General features: G+C 49.1%; 1 protein-coding gene across 7 annotated transcripts in view; it reads right to left on the reverse strand.

The window, feature by feature from the left end:
- The window catches only part of LOC117733928 (IQ motif and SEC7 domain-containing protein 1-like), a 71,071-nt gene that overhangs the window by 4,894 nt on the left and 51,420 nt on the right, over positions 1 to 14,757 (reverse strand). For 6 of the 7 annotated variants that reach the window (XM_034537872.1, XM_034537877.1, XM_034537871.1 and 3 more), the window contains 11 exons: positions 6,672 to 6,951; positions 5,233 to 6,515; positions 4,958 to 5,119; positions 4,478 to 4,600; positions 4,065 to 4,231; positions 3,814 to 3,953; positions 2,746 to 2,775; positions 2,281 to 2,406; positions 2,065 to 2,164; positions 1,782 to 1,943; positions 1,359 to 1,535 (listed from right to left, as the gene is read on the reverse strand). In XM_034537872.1, the coding sequence (XP_034393763.1) occupies positions 1,359 to 1,535; positions 1,782 to 1,943; positions 2,065 to 2,164; positions 2,281 to 2,406; positions 2,746 to 2,775; positions 3,814 to 3,953; positions 4,065 to 4,231; positions 4,478 to 4,600; positions 4,958 to 5,119; positions 5,233 to 6,515; positions 6,672 to 6,951 (2,750 nt within the window). Of the gene's footprint in view, positions 1 to 1,358; positions 1,536 to 1,781; positions 1,944 to 2,064; positions 2,165 to 2,280; positions 2,407 to 2,745; positions 2,776 to 3,813; positions 3,954 to 4,064; positions 4,232 to 4,477; positions 4,601 to 4,957; positions 5,120 to 5,232; positions 6,516 to 6,671; positions 6,952 to 10,662; positions 11,570 to 14,757 lie in introns of those variants that run through there. The other variant, XM_034537873.1, reaches the window with a different exon arrangement.

Consider the following 14,757-nt stretch of genomic DNA (forward strand, 5'->3'; position numbering starts at 1 on the left):
AAAGATCGCTTTGAACACATTGTTGATGCCGCAATCAAATTTTACCAGATTTTTTGGGGACAATGCGACAACTCGTTTGGTAATGTTTTAAAAAAAATTAAAAAAAAGTGTGTGTGTGGGGGGGAGGGGGGGGGGGGGGGCGTGGTGAGGCGTGAAAGCCGGTCTCGGTGACGGGTCACGGAAGGAAGGAGACACATCAAAAGCAATACAGTGGTTTGTTGCACATGGGATGTACAGGCATATACAGGTCTGAGTTGGGGTTTTTTTTTGCCGTTGTTAGGCACACTCAGCCAAATGACACATGGACCAATAAATCACACATAAACAGGAAAATACCTGATGTGTATGGAAATAACACAGTAAATACATACACATGAAATGGGGAGTATGGCAGAAAAAAGAGAAGAAAAAACACTGAACAAAAATGAACCCCACTAACATGCCACACATCCCGCATCGAAAAAAAAAAAAAAAAAACAACGGGAGAAGGGGGGAGGGGCTTCTGTAGACACCTTCCCTGACTGACCTATCATATCCCATCGGAGGTGGAGATCGTCAGGAACAAAGAGCGTCGCCTTGCCGACAGTGAGGCAGAACCCCGTGACTGGATTTCATTTTGTTATCGAGTTAAAATCACTCGATAACTCCACATAGCTTGTTATCTGTAATGAATGAAATGTATTCCTGCTTCAGAGGCTATATATATATATATATATATATATATATATATATATATATCCATGGGTGTGAAATGACTGAAAACTACAGCTGGATCTCGTCGTCGCCGCTGAAGGGGGGGGATGGTGGTACACATCGATTCGTTTGGCTTCACAAATATATATATATATATATATATATATATATATATATATATATACGCTAGAGAGAGAGAGAGATAATGGCAAATGATGTTTTGAAAAAAAACTTAAAGATTACCACAAAATGCCTTTGAATAAATAAAAAAAAAAAAACGAAAGAAAGAAAAGAAAATGTGACGCTAAAAAAAAATGGTAATGTTCAGAAATAAACCCATCCAGATGATCAAGGGGTGAGGAAAACTGCCCGTCAATTTCATTCATCGCCGAGTTCAGCTGAATTCATAAACCTGCTTCACAACCTGGTCTTTGAATTAAAGATAACACCTGAAACACCTGAAGTCTCTCGGAAACAAAGCACGCTGAGGTTAAACGCCGTTCAGACACTCAAACAATCACATATAGTGGATTTAAAAAATATATATATAGGGGGAGGACTCTTAAAATCAAACGTGTGATGCCGTGAGAAAAAAACGAAAAAACATTTTCGCATTATTTACTTTCTTTTCATCCCCCTTTGATGTATATCATCAAGAGCTGTACCTGCGTCGGAGAGGTCTCGCAGCGAGCTGCTGAGGGCGCTCCGCTTGAGGCCCTCTCCCATGGCGTAGGTGTCGTCCAGGCTGGCGCGGTTCATGTTGCCGTTGCCTCCTTCCTTCTTCAGCCCGGAGCTCTGCGACATGCTGGGCCTCACCACGCCCTTCTGCTTCTCCAGCTCGGCTGCAGAGAAAAAGGGGGGGGGAGGACCGAGGGGGTAAGAGGAGGAGTGATTTTTTTTTCAGCCACCTCTATCGTCGTGGTCTGAAACCTCGGGAATCGACCTACACCCTGTTCTTTTTTTTTTTTATGTACAAATAAAAATCAACCTCTTTCCCTTCTGTTCGCCATCCTGTGAACTCTGTAAACGTTCTCCCTCCTCGTAAAAGTGCCATGCATGGGGGGGGGGGGGGGGGGGGGGCAACTCACACTCTATTCTGTACTTCTCCATTTCCTGGACCTCGGCGATGGACTCTCGCAGGTCGTCTGTGAACTTCTTGCGGTCCTGGGGGTTGGGCGCGTTAAAGTTGATGAGGACTTTGATGTCCGCACCTGGCAGGGCTGATGTAAGTCTGATTCCATTTGGGTAATCTGGAAGGGGGGGTGGGGGGTGGGGGGTGGGGGAAGAGACACATTCAAGGGCCGTTGATCAAAAAACCCAAAGTTGGAACACATCGGGGTGAAGACGGGATACAAGACGACGGCCGCTCACATTGATTATCAAACAGCATGACTTGCATCCCGTACAGAGAGAAGGACTGTCTGAAGCTGTACGTCACCGAGTTCTTCTTCTTCTGGAAGATCTTGGTGACCTGAAGAAGTCGTGCGGAGAGAGAGAGAGAGAGAGAATATTTTCATCAGGGTTGAAAAATGAGAGAGAGAGAGAGAAAAGAGGCGAAGGAAAAAGGAGAGGGGCTTTTTTTTTTACCACGAGGAGGTCGTTGAACAGGAAGATCTCCCGCTGGTGCAGGCCCAGCTTCTGGAGCTTGTTGGGATCCGGCACTTCAAACAGACGGCAGTAACACACCAGCCGGCGGTGGGGCAGCGACAGCACCTGAGAAGGGTTAGTCGGGGGAAAAGAGGTCGTTTACGTATCAAGAAAACTGAATTTAAAGAAAGGTGGAGCCAAAGGACGACGCATTCAGAGTGACGAACGGGGGAGCTGTTGATTATTAAATGGATTAATTGGGTTTTTTTTATGTCAGAAATGTTTTAAAATGTCCTTGTCACACTTATTATTAAGTCTTTAAATAGATTGTTTTGTCCAACACTCCAAGAGCCAAACATTCGGATTGTCAGATGAGACAAAGACGGGAAGCTGCGCACATGCAGTGAAATAATGAATGAAAAACGATGAAATATAGTACGATTAATGGATATTTAGCCTACTTACACATCCCAGGCCGTGGTGGAGTGATCCGATCTAAAAGAAAAAAAAGAGAGGGCTTTTTTTTAATGACCCCCCCCAACACATAAGGATTTACACTTGCAGAATGTGCACACACAGACTATTAAAGTGACCATGAAGATGAATGCACATTTTTCAAAACGCGCGCACGCAGCGGCCATTACAGTCCGACTGAAACAAAGAGTCCCTCACAGAGGTCGATCACACTTTTAACCTTCACGCGTGAAGGCGGCGTCACAGCCTGCAGAATAACGCAGACCTGCACAGTGTGAACTAAATGTAATAACAGCTCTGGTTCCGGATTCAGACACATAAACGAACTGACTGATTTATTGTAATTCAAATGAACCCCCTTGGTTTCCAGCCCTTCTCCCTCTGACACTATGGAAGAACTGTATTGTGCTGCAGGCCCCCCGCACAAAGAGCCCATTCGTTATCAGACTGCGGCACCGGGTGACGTCTCTCAAGGGCTTCGGGTGTGTTAAAATCACCAGCGTGAAGGTCCAGGCACAACAATACCCGAAGGTAGAACACATTATATAAATCTTCCTGTTCCCCCTTCGAAGGAATTAAAGTCATTCTCGGCCAGAGGGGGGAGGCAGAGGCAACGTTTTCTGATATGAACTATTTCTAAATGTTCTTTTGAAAGAGTGTGCTTTTTAATTAAGGGTGACATTAAGTTGAATTATGACACCAAATCAAACTGTAAAACAGTGTTCTCCCATAATCAGGACATTGTAATTATATATATACACACACGAGAGAACCTATGCAAGAAGACATCCTTGTTTACCGACAATACACCTCTGCGAATAAGGCAACAAGCACTAGCCAATCAGACGCAGAGTAGGGCGGGTCTTCACAGCAAAATAAATCAATTAAACTACTGCAAACAACAGTAGCTGCCGCTGGCTGTGAATGAGGTGATTTGTCAAGTGGGAGGGGCTCTTCGACATTTCACCAGAAAAAAAAAGGTGCCACAGAGATTAATGTCGTGCCTTGAAAATCGTCTTTAAAAAACAAACCCCGAAAACTTAAACAGACAGGACTTACTGGTTTCTTTCCCACAATGAGCTTCTCGACCTTCTGCACCTGCGAGACGTGGTCTTCATTGGTCTTGAGCTCTCGCTTACGGATCCTCTCGTAGATGCCGACCAGAGTCTCCCGAGGGATGTCCTCCCCGTCGTCCACACCTGGCACCCAGGCAAGGAGGGGCGAAAGGGAGAGAAGAACGCATTGCGTTAAAATTCCGTTCGGTCTGTTATCGCATCGGCGCGTCCATTTTTTTTTGGGGGGGGGGTCACCTCTCAAATTCTTGATGAAGTCCTCCATCTTCATCTTCCTCTCGGGCTTGACGTTGGGGCTGTACATGTCGGTGTTGAGGAGGATGATGGCGAACGCCAGGATGAAGATGGTGTCGGGGTTCCTGAACTGACGCACCACCGTGGGGTTGCAGATGCAGTAGCGCTGGCTGGAGGAGCAACCGACTCAAATTTACACCCGGTTTTAGATTCATTAAAAAGTCATTACGCGTGAACAGGAGGAGTCGCTGGAGCTCCTCCGTTTATCTACCAATCAGCTCAGAGGAAACCCAGCAGCGATGACTTTTTCAAATATCAACAAAAGTCCACATAACATGCTTCTAATGTCATTAAAAAAAAAAGCACTATTTTATGCTGTGTTTACTTTATTTTTTTAAACTCGATCCGTATCTAACCTGAAGGCTTCGATGAGCCGCTCCACCTTCTGGGCTTCACCCTGAACGCGGATGTGGTTCTGAAACTTCCTGAGAGCCTCGTCCAGCTCCATGCTCTGGAAGTCCATCTCATCCACCACACAGCTGATAACACAGGGGAACAGATGGCAGAAGAAAATGAAGGAGGAAAAAAAACACACACACACACACACACACACACACAAACACGGCACGCATCATCATTGGTCGTCACCGCTTGCAGGGCTTCAATTCTATCATATTTTCAGTTTTTATAAAAAGAGGATGTTCCAAATCTTATCGCCTGCAGGATTAGTTGGGTTTTAAGGAATCTTTGGGACGTTCTGTTATGAAATAAGGTAGATTCTCCCCCCCCCCCCCCCCCCCCCCCCCCCCCCCCCCCCCCCCCCCCCCCGTGTGTTAGTGCACACTTGATCTCAGAGCGTGCACGTGGACAACGATCCTTCATCTCGTCGTACTCACTCCAAGACGTCTCTGTTGAACTGCTTCTGCCGATTGCCGAGGAACTCTCCGATCATCTGCCTGCTCAGCCCCTTCCTCTGCAGCAGGAAGTGAGCCACCCCGACCGGCGTGTCGGGGATGAACCCCCTCTCCGTCAGGTACTGGATGCCCTTTTCTGGCTTCCTGATAAAAATCCAACGTTTAGAGGTAGAAAATAATCTTTCAAAAGAGACTTCACCCCTTAATACCTGAACACGCCGGCCAAAGCGCCCCCTCGGGCCGAGCCGAGTACCTACTTGTTGAAGAGGTTGAGGCCGATGCGGTAGTGTCTCTTGCGTATAACGTCGTTACTGAAGATGGGCGAGTCCCAGCTGTTGCGAGTCTCCTTGTGGTACGTCTGCTTGCTGAGCGTCTGCTCTCGCAGGCTGTCACGCGACGAGGACTCGGAGCTGCAGTTGATGGTGTCGTTGGAGTTGGACGTGCTGTTGATGCTGTCGTTGTCCCCGTCCGAGAAGTCCGATTCGGACTTGCTCTGCCGGTTGGTCGAGCCGTTGATGGCCAGGTGGCCTTCCAGCTGTCGGTGGCGGTGGCGCAGCGGCGCGTCGTCGTTGTCGCGGGAGGACGTTCGCGCCGGCGGTCCGTGGGAAATGTGTTTCGGGCTCGCCTGGGACGACGTCACGATGTGGCCGTGCGGTTCGTAGGCGGGCGGCCGCTTGACGGAGCCGCGGTCGGACCGGTCGCTGAGCTCCGCGGAGCTGTCGCTCGGAGGTTCTATGGTCAACAGGGGAAGGTGGTCCATTCGGAGGCGCTGCTCTTGGCACTCGAGGGACGGAGTGCTGCGGCAGCTCGTGTCCGTGTCGCGACCCTCGTCTTTGGGGTCAATAGGCCAGTAGTCCTGGGAGGAGTTGGCCGACCGCAACCGCACGTCCGATTCCGTGCTGGAGGGCTGGTCCCCTGACCTGGACAGAGCGATGGAGGGCGACATGTCCTCCTCGTCGATGAACAGAGTGACGTCGCTGTAGGACGCCAGCGTTTCGTCGTGCATCCGTCCAGCTGCCCGGCGGTGGGACTTCACCTGATAGGGCACTTTCCTCTCCGCCTTGGAGCAGCCCGTGGCCTCTGGGTCCGGACCCTCGTCCCCTTGAAGGCTGCGACAGTTCAGCGCGTCGTCTATCGACTCCGCCAGCGATTTCACCTGCCTGGAAAAGGCGTCCTCCAGCTCCGTGATGGCGTCGGTCAGGTCACCCTGAGGGGCCGGGTGAGACGCCATGTTGGCCTGTTGGCGCACCTCGATATCTCCGCACTCGGACTGCACCATGGACAGCGGGGAGCCGTCCTCCGTCATCGACACCTGCCTCCCTTCGAAGTAGGAGCTGTGCACTTTCTCGGGGCCCTCAAACGAGAGCTGCATCCTCATGTTGGAGAGGACGATGCGTCTGGACATGCGGTTCTCAGACATGGAGCTCCTGAGACGTTCAAAGTTCTTGTTCATCTGATACTGCCGGAAAGCCGTCTGGATGGTGCGGGCCGCATGCCGGGTTATGAATCGTCCACCATATTTACGCTCCAGCATCTCCACCTGGAGGAAAGACGAGAGCGAATGGGATATTTCATACGTTTCTTTCTCAGCTGCACATGGTTTATAAAGCCCTCCTCCTGGATGTTACAGACGAGACAATCTAACAACAGCTTTACTTGCGCCTTAGCTCCAAAGCTAACTGCTACGTCGGAATACCTGTTTGTCCTGCAGGTCAGCGGAGAGCTCATAGCTCTCGGAGAGCGAGCGCGACCGCTTGATGGCCTCCTCCTCGGCCTGCTTACGGAGGATGGACTGCGAGTGCTGGAGCTTAGGCCGACGGGGTCTCTGGGGCCCCGGCTGGACCCCGTGGCTGTAGAGCGGGCCGTCGAAGCGGTCCGGACTGATGGCCGAGCCGTGAGTCACGGGGCCCTGGCCGAAGCTGGCTCCACCGTCCAGGGAAGGGCCGCTCTCAGTGGGCCGACCATCCCCTTCCACACTGCAAAAGAAGAAAAAAGAGAGCGGGGGGACGCTTAGAGATTTAATCTTGCGGAGAGCAGACGATGAGAATTACATTTTCGGGGTCGGTATTTGATAAGACGTATCATCAGGTTAGTCACAGCTGTCTTCCTGAAACAACTTATGAAATGTCAGAGCCTCGGATGTATGGCCTGAGCTTAAACAAACACATATGGCAACACAGAGGTGAGCTGCAGTGTGCGCGTACGTGCCGATTCTACAAGTTTATAACATACAGAAAAGAAGAAAAGAAAACATTGCAGCTGCTTAAATACTGACATCGCATCTGTGGAATAATCTGAATAACTTTATGACAACGTGCCGCAGAACCTGCTGTGCCAAACCCAAAATACCACGTAAACGACTCCCAAATATCAAAAACACATCCAGTCATCCGATGCCCCCCCCCCCTCCCGTGAAATTAAATATTACACAAACAAATGAAAAAGGGGGCGATTTACTCACTCACTCTTACATTCTGCCGTACCGCAAGAGGACTGCTTATTGCGAAAAGACAGTCTATTCTCTATAAATTGCCAACTCTTCCTCCACATATTGTCCACCATTCTTTCGGATCGCGTCAGGTCCAAGAGTCCACGCAGCTGCTCCAGGAAAACCCGGGTTAGTGCCGCCTCAAAGGGCCAATCGGTGAGTTACATCATGTTTGCCCGCGTGTGACGACACACGTTGTTCCAATACGCGTTACAAAGTCCACTTCACGACAGAGCAAATAATAACTAACATCATACATCTTTTTTTTTTTTCTTTTTTTTTTTTTAGAGATGCAGCACACGCCTCATATAATGTGTTTGAACTGGGACTCGACACACCCTCCTCGCTGTGTACACAATCCACTTCCTCCCATCGTGACGAGATCAACAACAACAACAACAACAACGACCGTGAAGATGTGGAACGGAACATTGGGGGCAAAAGTTCACAGTTCACATTTATTTGTTAACATTTCAACAACAACAAAAAAACTCGGGACAACGCGAGTGGCTTTTTTTTTTTTTTTTTACTAAACTAAATGTTTGCTTTACAACATTTATTGAGTCAAGAGAGTTTTATTGAAAATGTGAAGCACGCATTGCAAAATTTGAAAAACATGTTCTAAATTCATGCCGTTTTACTACCGCTATTATTATTGCATTTTTAATTATATTTTATTACATTTATTGGTATCCATTTATTTATTTGTCACCTTTGAACTGCACTAACACTGTATGAAAAGGCGGCTCTAGAAATAAAGTTTTTATTTTGTTAATTATTTAAGCATGTCATTTGGTTTATTGGTGTTGTTCTCTGCCCTTTTATTTTGTAGCGACCGTCTTAAAATACAACGGTGGGAATAAGAACGGAGACTCGGTTACGTAACCGAAGAAAGCTTTTAATAGCTACTACAGTGCACATCTGGGTCTCTCTCTCTCTCTCTCTCTCTCTCTCTCTCACACCTCTAAAAACATTCAAGGCACAAGGTCAAAAGTGGAGCTGTAGTTCTGTAGTCCCCCCCCCCCCCCCCCCCCAATGGGACCAAAGTGCTTCCTTCCACACTTTTGTTCTTTCTGCTCCACTTTCTATGCCGACCAGGAGTTCAGGCAGAGGAAGCCGAGTGGGGATAAAATGCTGCAGCACTTTTTTTTTGTTAGTAGAGCAGCACTTTTAAGAGCCGTAATGCTCGAACTACAGCGGAGTGACGTCTCCACCCCCACCCCCCCCCCTCCTCCTCCATGTGTTAATTGGTTTACGTCCATTGCATCCATAACGCTCGAGAGGGTTGTCGAATGTCGAGAGGCCGGAGGATGAAGCAGCGACGGGGTTGTAATACGATCTCACAACGATGAGCAACGACCGCTCCACAGCCGGGTCTCTCGTAGTCCCCGATGTGGGCACGGATAAGCACTCCGGAGGTTTACAGGATTTTTAGGGGTTTGTATTGAGGGTGTGGGATGGGCATCTCTCGTTCTCCCCACCCCGGACCCTCGTTCCATCAGTCGGACCCGAAGGAGAAACATTCCTCCATCCCCGGGAAAAGAGGAGTCCCATGTCCAGGGGTTCTGGGAGTAGAGGAACAGGCTAATGAAGTGCTGAATTTCTGCTCTTGAAAAAAGGTGCCATGCACGGTCCTTTTAAAAAAAAAATTTTTTATGTAGCATCTGACAGAAAGTAAACTCGAAGCGATTTAAAAAAAACAAAACAGGTTTTCGAGTTACATCACATCTTCTTTGTCGTCGGCAAATATTCAAAAAACACGGTTGCTAAGGAAATCTGATCTGCCTGCTTATTTCTGTCCGTGATGCACAAACAGGCAGATGGCGAGATGGAAATCTGATTCCCTCACCGGCGTGTTTGAGAGAGAGAGAGAGAGAGAGAGAATGTGTGTAATAACACCCATGCAAACACACACACACACATTATCAAATTATTTGGTGTTTTCTTTTAATGCGTGTATGGACACTGACCCCTTTTAATGAAATTAAACAATTCTCACCCCCACAGATGTTTTCTCTCTCTCTCTCTCTCATAAATACACAGGTAAAAAAAAAAAAAAAAAAAAAAAAAAAAAAGCTGGGAGACCACACAGTCACATTGCTCATGAAAATCCAGCATGAAAAAAAAAAAAAAAAAAAAAAGGTAAACGTGCCAGTAAAAGCTCTTCGGGGACATTAGTCATTCCAGCACCGATGACCACACTAACGGGGGGTTTCAGTAAGGAGCCAGGAGCGGGTTGGGGGCGTTTACAGTGGGACGCAGGTGCAGACAGACGGCACGTCGTCGACTGGAAGTTGTGCACTTCAGTCTGAGAACTTCTCGTAAATCAACCGGCGTCTGCCGTCTAATCTGCATGCATAAATTCCCCCCCCAAAAATAAACAAAGTTAAAGTAATCTGCTTGTTTTAGTTTTTAATATGACGAATAAGACATGGAATAATAAGCCTGCCGCTTATCGTTGTGAAAGAAAAAAAGCTTTATTAGATTTTTAAAAAACGCAGTGAGTGGCTCGATGCTTCGTTGATGCTCGTCCACGTACTCGGTTAGTGAAAGCAATCAGAAATCAATACTATTCATTCTGTCTGAATCGAGGCGTCCCTCCTCCTCCTCCTCCTCCCCCCCCCCCCCCCCCCCTCCCCCTCCTGTCAACAACAACAGAGCCGCTGTCATTATCGTACAGGAATGAATAATTAAAGTACACTCAGCACCTGCCCTTGAAGAAGCAGCACTGAAACCCCAAAACAACAACAACAAAAAAAGCACACAGTCACGGCCAGCTAGCAGGAGGGCCACGACACACCACAGGAATGCCCTTCAGAGGAGGAGGAGGAGGAGGAGGAGGAAGAGGAGGAGGGACGACAATCCAACTCACAGATGGGCGCTGTACAGTGAGACTAAACACACCGCGATAGTGTACAGTGACTCAGAGACGGACGGACGGACGGGGGGGGGCGATGTGTTTTCCACTGTGAGGGAGTCACAATTGAAATCTCGTGATCTTCTTCTTCTTCTTCTTCTTCTTCTTCGTGACTCGGAGTTTGGCGTTCCTCCTTTTCCATCTTCCAGACGCGGATTACGTGGAAAAGCTCAGAAAAAGCTGCGAGTTAATTCAATTCCCACTCCGCCTCATCCGATGACACAACAAACGCACACTAAAAAAAAAAACACACACGTTTCCGCACTCTCCCATTGCTCTTACCAGCCGTTCGGCTCCAGCTCCAGCAGCGACTGGGTCTTCTCGGAGTTACACTGCAAACACCACATGCTGGACCGGGTACTCGCGAGAGAAAAAAGAAAACCCCCCTCCCCGATGTAATCCAAACATTAACGGTCCCCCGTTCCTGCCTTTAAGGTTCCTCTCATCTCAGGACTGCCATCTGGTCGAGCTCGGAGCTGCCTACTTCTTGCAGACGTTCCCATGTCTCTTGAGCAAGCGGCGCTCTACGGATGGTCGGCGCTAAGTGGCCGTCTGTAATCTGTGACAGAAAAATTGGAGCTCTTTCTTTTTCTTCTTTCTTCCCCTGTGTCCTCCGTGTGCCGGGCTGGTAGGAGTGTAAAGGGGGGCGGAGGCTGGGAGAGTGTGTGTGTTTTTTTGTTTTTTTTTGCCAGGCCCTGAGCAGTATGTTAGGGGGCGGGGTGCAGGGAAGTGTGTGTGTGTGTGTGTGTGTGTGTGTGTGTGTGAGAGCATGGAGGCTCTGTACCTATAGAAAGAGGGGTGAAGGCTGATGAGATACCTCCTGCACAACACCAGTCGTGCAAAGGAAGGGACACACAGATGACCGTGGAGCAGAAAGTCCACGCTTCTCAGAGCGTGTTATCAGGGAATGTGAAAACATCGGAAAAAGAGTGAGAGAGAGAGAGAGAGTGAGAGAGAGAGAGCGAGCTCCAGACGGCGCGGGTCGAGGCACTGAAGGCGCGCGGCGTGGCGAATGACAGCTCCCGTGCACATATAGGAGGTGTGTAGCAAGGTAACAAGGAGATGGAGTAAAAGGCTGGAGGTAGTGTGGGAGGAAACGGGGGGGACAAAAAGGACTTAGCGGGCACGGGCAACACAAGGAGAGCGCCTCTATTAATAGAGCCTTTCAGGGTTGAGAAGTGACTGTTGTGCACTCAGAAAAGAACCAGAGAGGATTCTGTGTCTTTCTGCTGCAGCAGAGAAGTTGTTCCACCTTCTATTGTCAAACCTCCTTTAAACCCGGCGTAGTTCGATGGAGTCGCGATATATACGTCACGCGGGTAAAATGTCGCCAAGCATCACTTTTTCTGTCCAACCCCCCCCCCCCCCTCCCCGACGTGCCTCGTCTCTGGACTGCGCAGTGTTTGTTGAGACAGGCCGGTGACTAATCGCCCCTCTGAGAGGAGGGGGTTGGGGTAAACTGCCCCCCCCCCCCCCCGAGGCAACAGCATTTTCTACCTAATGACAACAGGCACAGGAAACAGGAGAATGGCTCCCACATGGAGACCCGGTTTACAGGGACACCAATCATCTACACAGACACACAAACACACACACACACACACACACACCAGTCTCCAGAGGGAGCTGTTGATGCCCTCTAATTACAGGTCTGCACCCCTAAACCCCCCCCCCCCCCCCCCCCACACCCTCGCCTGAGACTTCAAACGGACGCTGCAGAACGAGACACAAACGCTAAAAAGAGGAAAGAGTGTTCATATCTGAACGCGCGTCGTGGATCAATGCACGCAGACGTACTCTCCATGTGGGGCCGAGGCCGAGTGAGAGGAACGGATCTATTTCAGTGTGAGACCTTGGCCCTACAGCTGCTAGCGCCTCGCGGCGCCGCAGAATCGCGCCTCGGCTTACAGAGCTCCCCTCTGTCACGCCATCGCTCCCCGTCCCGGGATCAATTTATTATAAAAAACTGGCGTCATTTTCGTTGTCGCCCCAAGGAGGCGTGCAGATAGGAGGTATGAGATATTAGCCCCGTTCCCATGGCGGACCACGGGGGGGGGGTGTCTCATTTTGGAAGGCGCTAATACGGCCCCCCCCCCCCCCCCCGAGCCCCGTCGTGATTGTTTCAGCATGAGGCATTGAGGGCAGCGTCGTTTTAAGCATCACATCATCTAAAATTAAGATGAATTCCAGGTGAAGAGAAAAAAAAAAAAACTTTCGAGGACAAACTTTTCGAGCGAGCCTGTGTAATTCTCTCCGTCTGCGTCGCCCCCTCCCTTCCTCCTCTAGTGTTACGATCCGGTCCGGTCTGGCCCCCCCCCCCCCCCCGTCTGGTGAAGGCCAGCTCTCGTCTCCCGGGTCCCCGGCTGCACGGCTCTCTGCTCCGGCATGATGTCATTGAGAATTCCAAGCAGAGGCCCCACTCTCTGCTCATAAAACGCCATTTCTTCAACTCAATACATATGGTCTCTCTCTCTCTCTGCGTTTCAGCTCTGAATCTATCACCCCCCCCCCCTTATTTTTCCTCTTCCTTCATGTTTTAGTGTAAGCAAAGTGAGACGCGTTGCACTCGGGACGAGGCCAAAGGGGGCACCCCGGGGTCAGCTGCCCTCAAACACCTTTTATCAGGTGCATTCCCACAGAACTTTAGTACCTGAATGTTATCAGAGGAGCAGACGGCGAAAGGAAAGGCCGAAGTGATAACTCCCAGGAAACTTGGTCTACATGACATCATGCACCGGTTCTCATTATCGGCTTTTTTTCTTCTTCTTTCTTTCTTCTTCTTCTTCTTCTTCTGCTGGAGCGACCGAAACGGAAAAATAAAATGGAAAAACTCAAAAAACACCCGTGTCTGGTCTGGAAACAGTTAAGGAGCGGGGCTGATGTCATAGTTTGATACAACAAGCATACTAAATGAGATGAGGTGGGGATAGCTTTGTGGAACACAGAGGACTTTGTATCGGAGGAAACATTTTCCCTATGAATTATCAGGAACAAAGCATGTTTGTGCACGAGAGAGATCTGGAAGCAGATGTATAAATAGAGCTGAAATGAGAGTAATTAAAGGATAAGCTGCCCTGTGCTCATCGCATCCTGGCAGGCAAAACCCAGAGCAGATGTGTTGCCCGTGGGATCTTGTGGGAATGATCAAAGATCATCAGCGGCACGTGACGTCTGCGAGGCTTTTTTTTTCTTCTCCTTTCTCTCTCCTGTTCATACATCCCATAATGTAACTCCAATCTGGATGGAAACAATCTGTTTCTATCCAGACACACGGAAACCGAGGGCTAAACTGCAGGGAGATGGCTTTTGAGATTAGTTGTGGAAGCAAATACATTATTTATTTTTATATATATATATATATATATATATATATATATATATATACCCACACACATATATATACACATATATATATATGGGTATACATACATATATATGTAACCCATATATATATATATAAAGAAAAGAAGACTTGAAACGATACTCAAAATGACACCTGGACAGCTCTAAAAATAATAATAATAAAAACAGTCTTTCCTGGGTGGAGCTCTCTGTTGTTTTTCTTGGGTTTCCTCTCACATTCCAAAAAGACACGTGCGAGTCAGGTGGGGGTGGAGACTCTAAAAATTGGCCAAAAATAGGAAATGTGGGCACCTAGCGACATGTCGCGAGGTGTTTCTGTGTGTTCATTGCTAAAGAAGAGAAAGAGAGTCATGGAACCACAGTGAATGCTTCAAAGTCAAACTTCTCCCGATTGCACGCGCTCTATAAAAAGGCCGATAGGGTGTGTGTGTGTGTGTGTGTGTGTGTGTGTGTGTGTGTGTGTGTGTGTGTGTGTGTTTTGTTTACCGTGGCAGGCCCTGCTCGTCCATTTACAATATTTTCCTTTCACTTCACTCCATTACCGGAGACCATATTTCTCTGAAGCCCCACCCACCAGCACATGAACACACTACAGCACTATTCTCTCCCCGCTAAAAATAGACCCATGTGAGGCGACACACTCTGGGAAACGCTCTGCGAGGGGGAGGAACAACCAGAGAGGGAGAAGGACGCATCAACGCAAGGAGAGAATGGCCACCGAACGCCCCGCGGAGTTAGTCTCCCCGTGTGGGCAGAGCCACCATTTGGGACGATGACATCGGGACAGTTTGAGGGTCAAGATGGAGGGGGGGGGGGGGGGGGGGGGGGGGGGGGGGGGCGGGGCAGCCGAGACCGACCCAACAGGCCGGTCAGAGGCCTGACATGATGACACCGGGCTCTCAAGAGTGACAGTGCCACCCGCTGGTCAGACGTGATACTGTACGCACCCTTGGAAATGTACACCAGGCCCGGGGGCCCGACATGCGGCAGTGATGTCACTGAGCACCACTGAGG

Source organism: Cyclopterus lumpus, chromosome 7 (genome assembly GCF_009769545.1).
Source record: "Cyclopterus lumpus isolate fCycLum1 chromosome 7, fCycLum1.pri, whole genome shotgun sequence".
Lineage (NCBI taxonomy): Eukaryota > Metazoa > Chordata > Actinopteri > Perciformes > Cyclopteridae > Cyclopterus > Cyclopterus lumpus.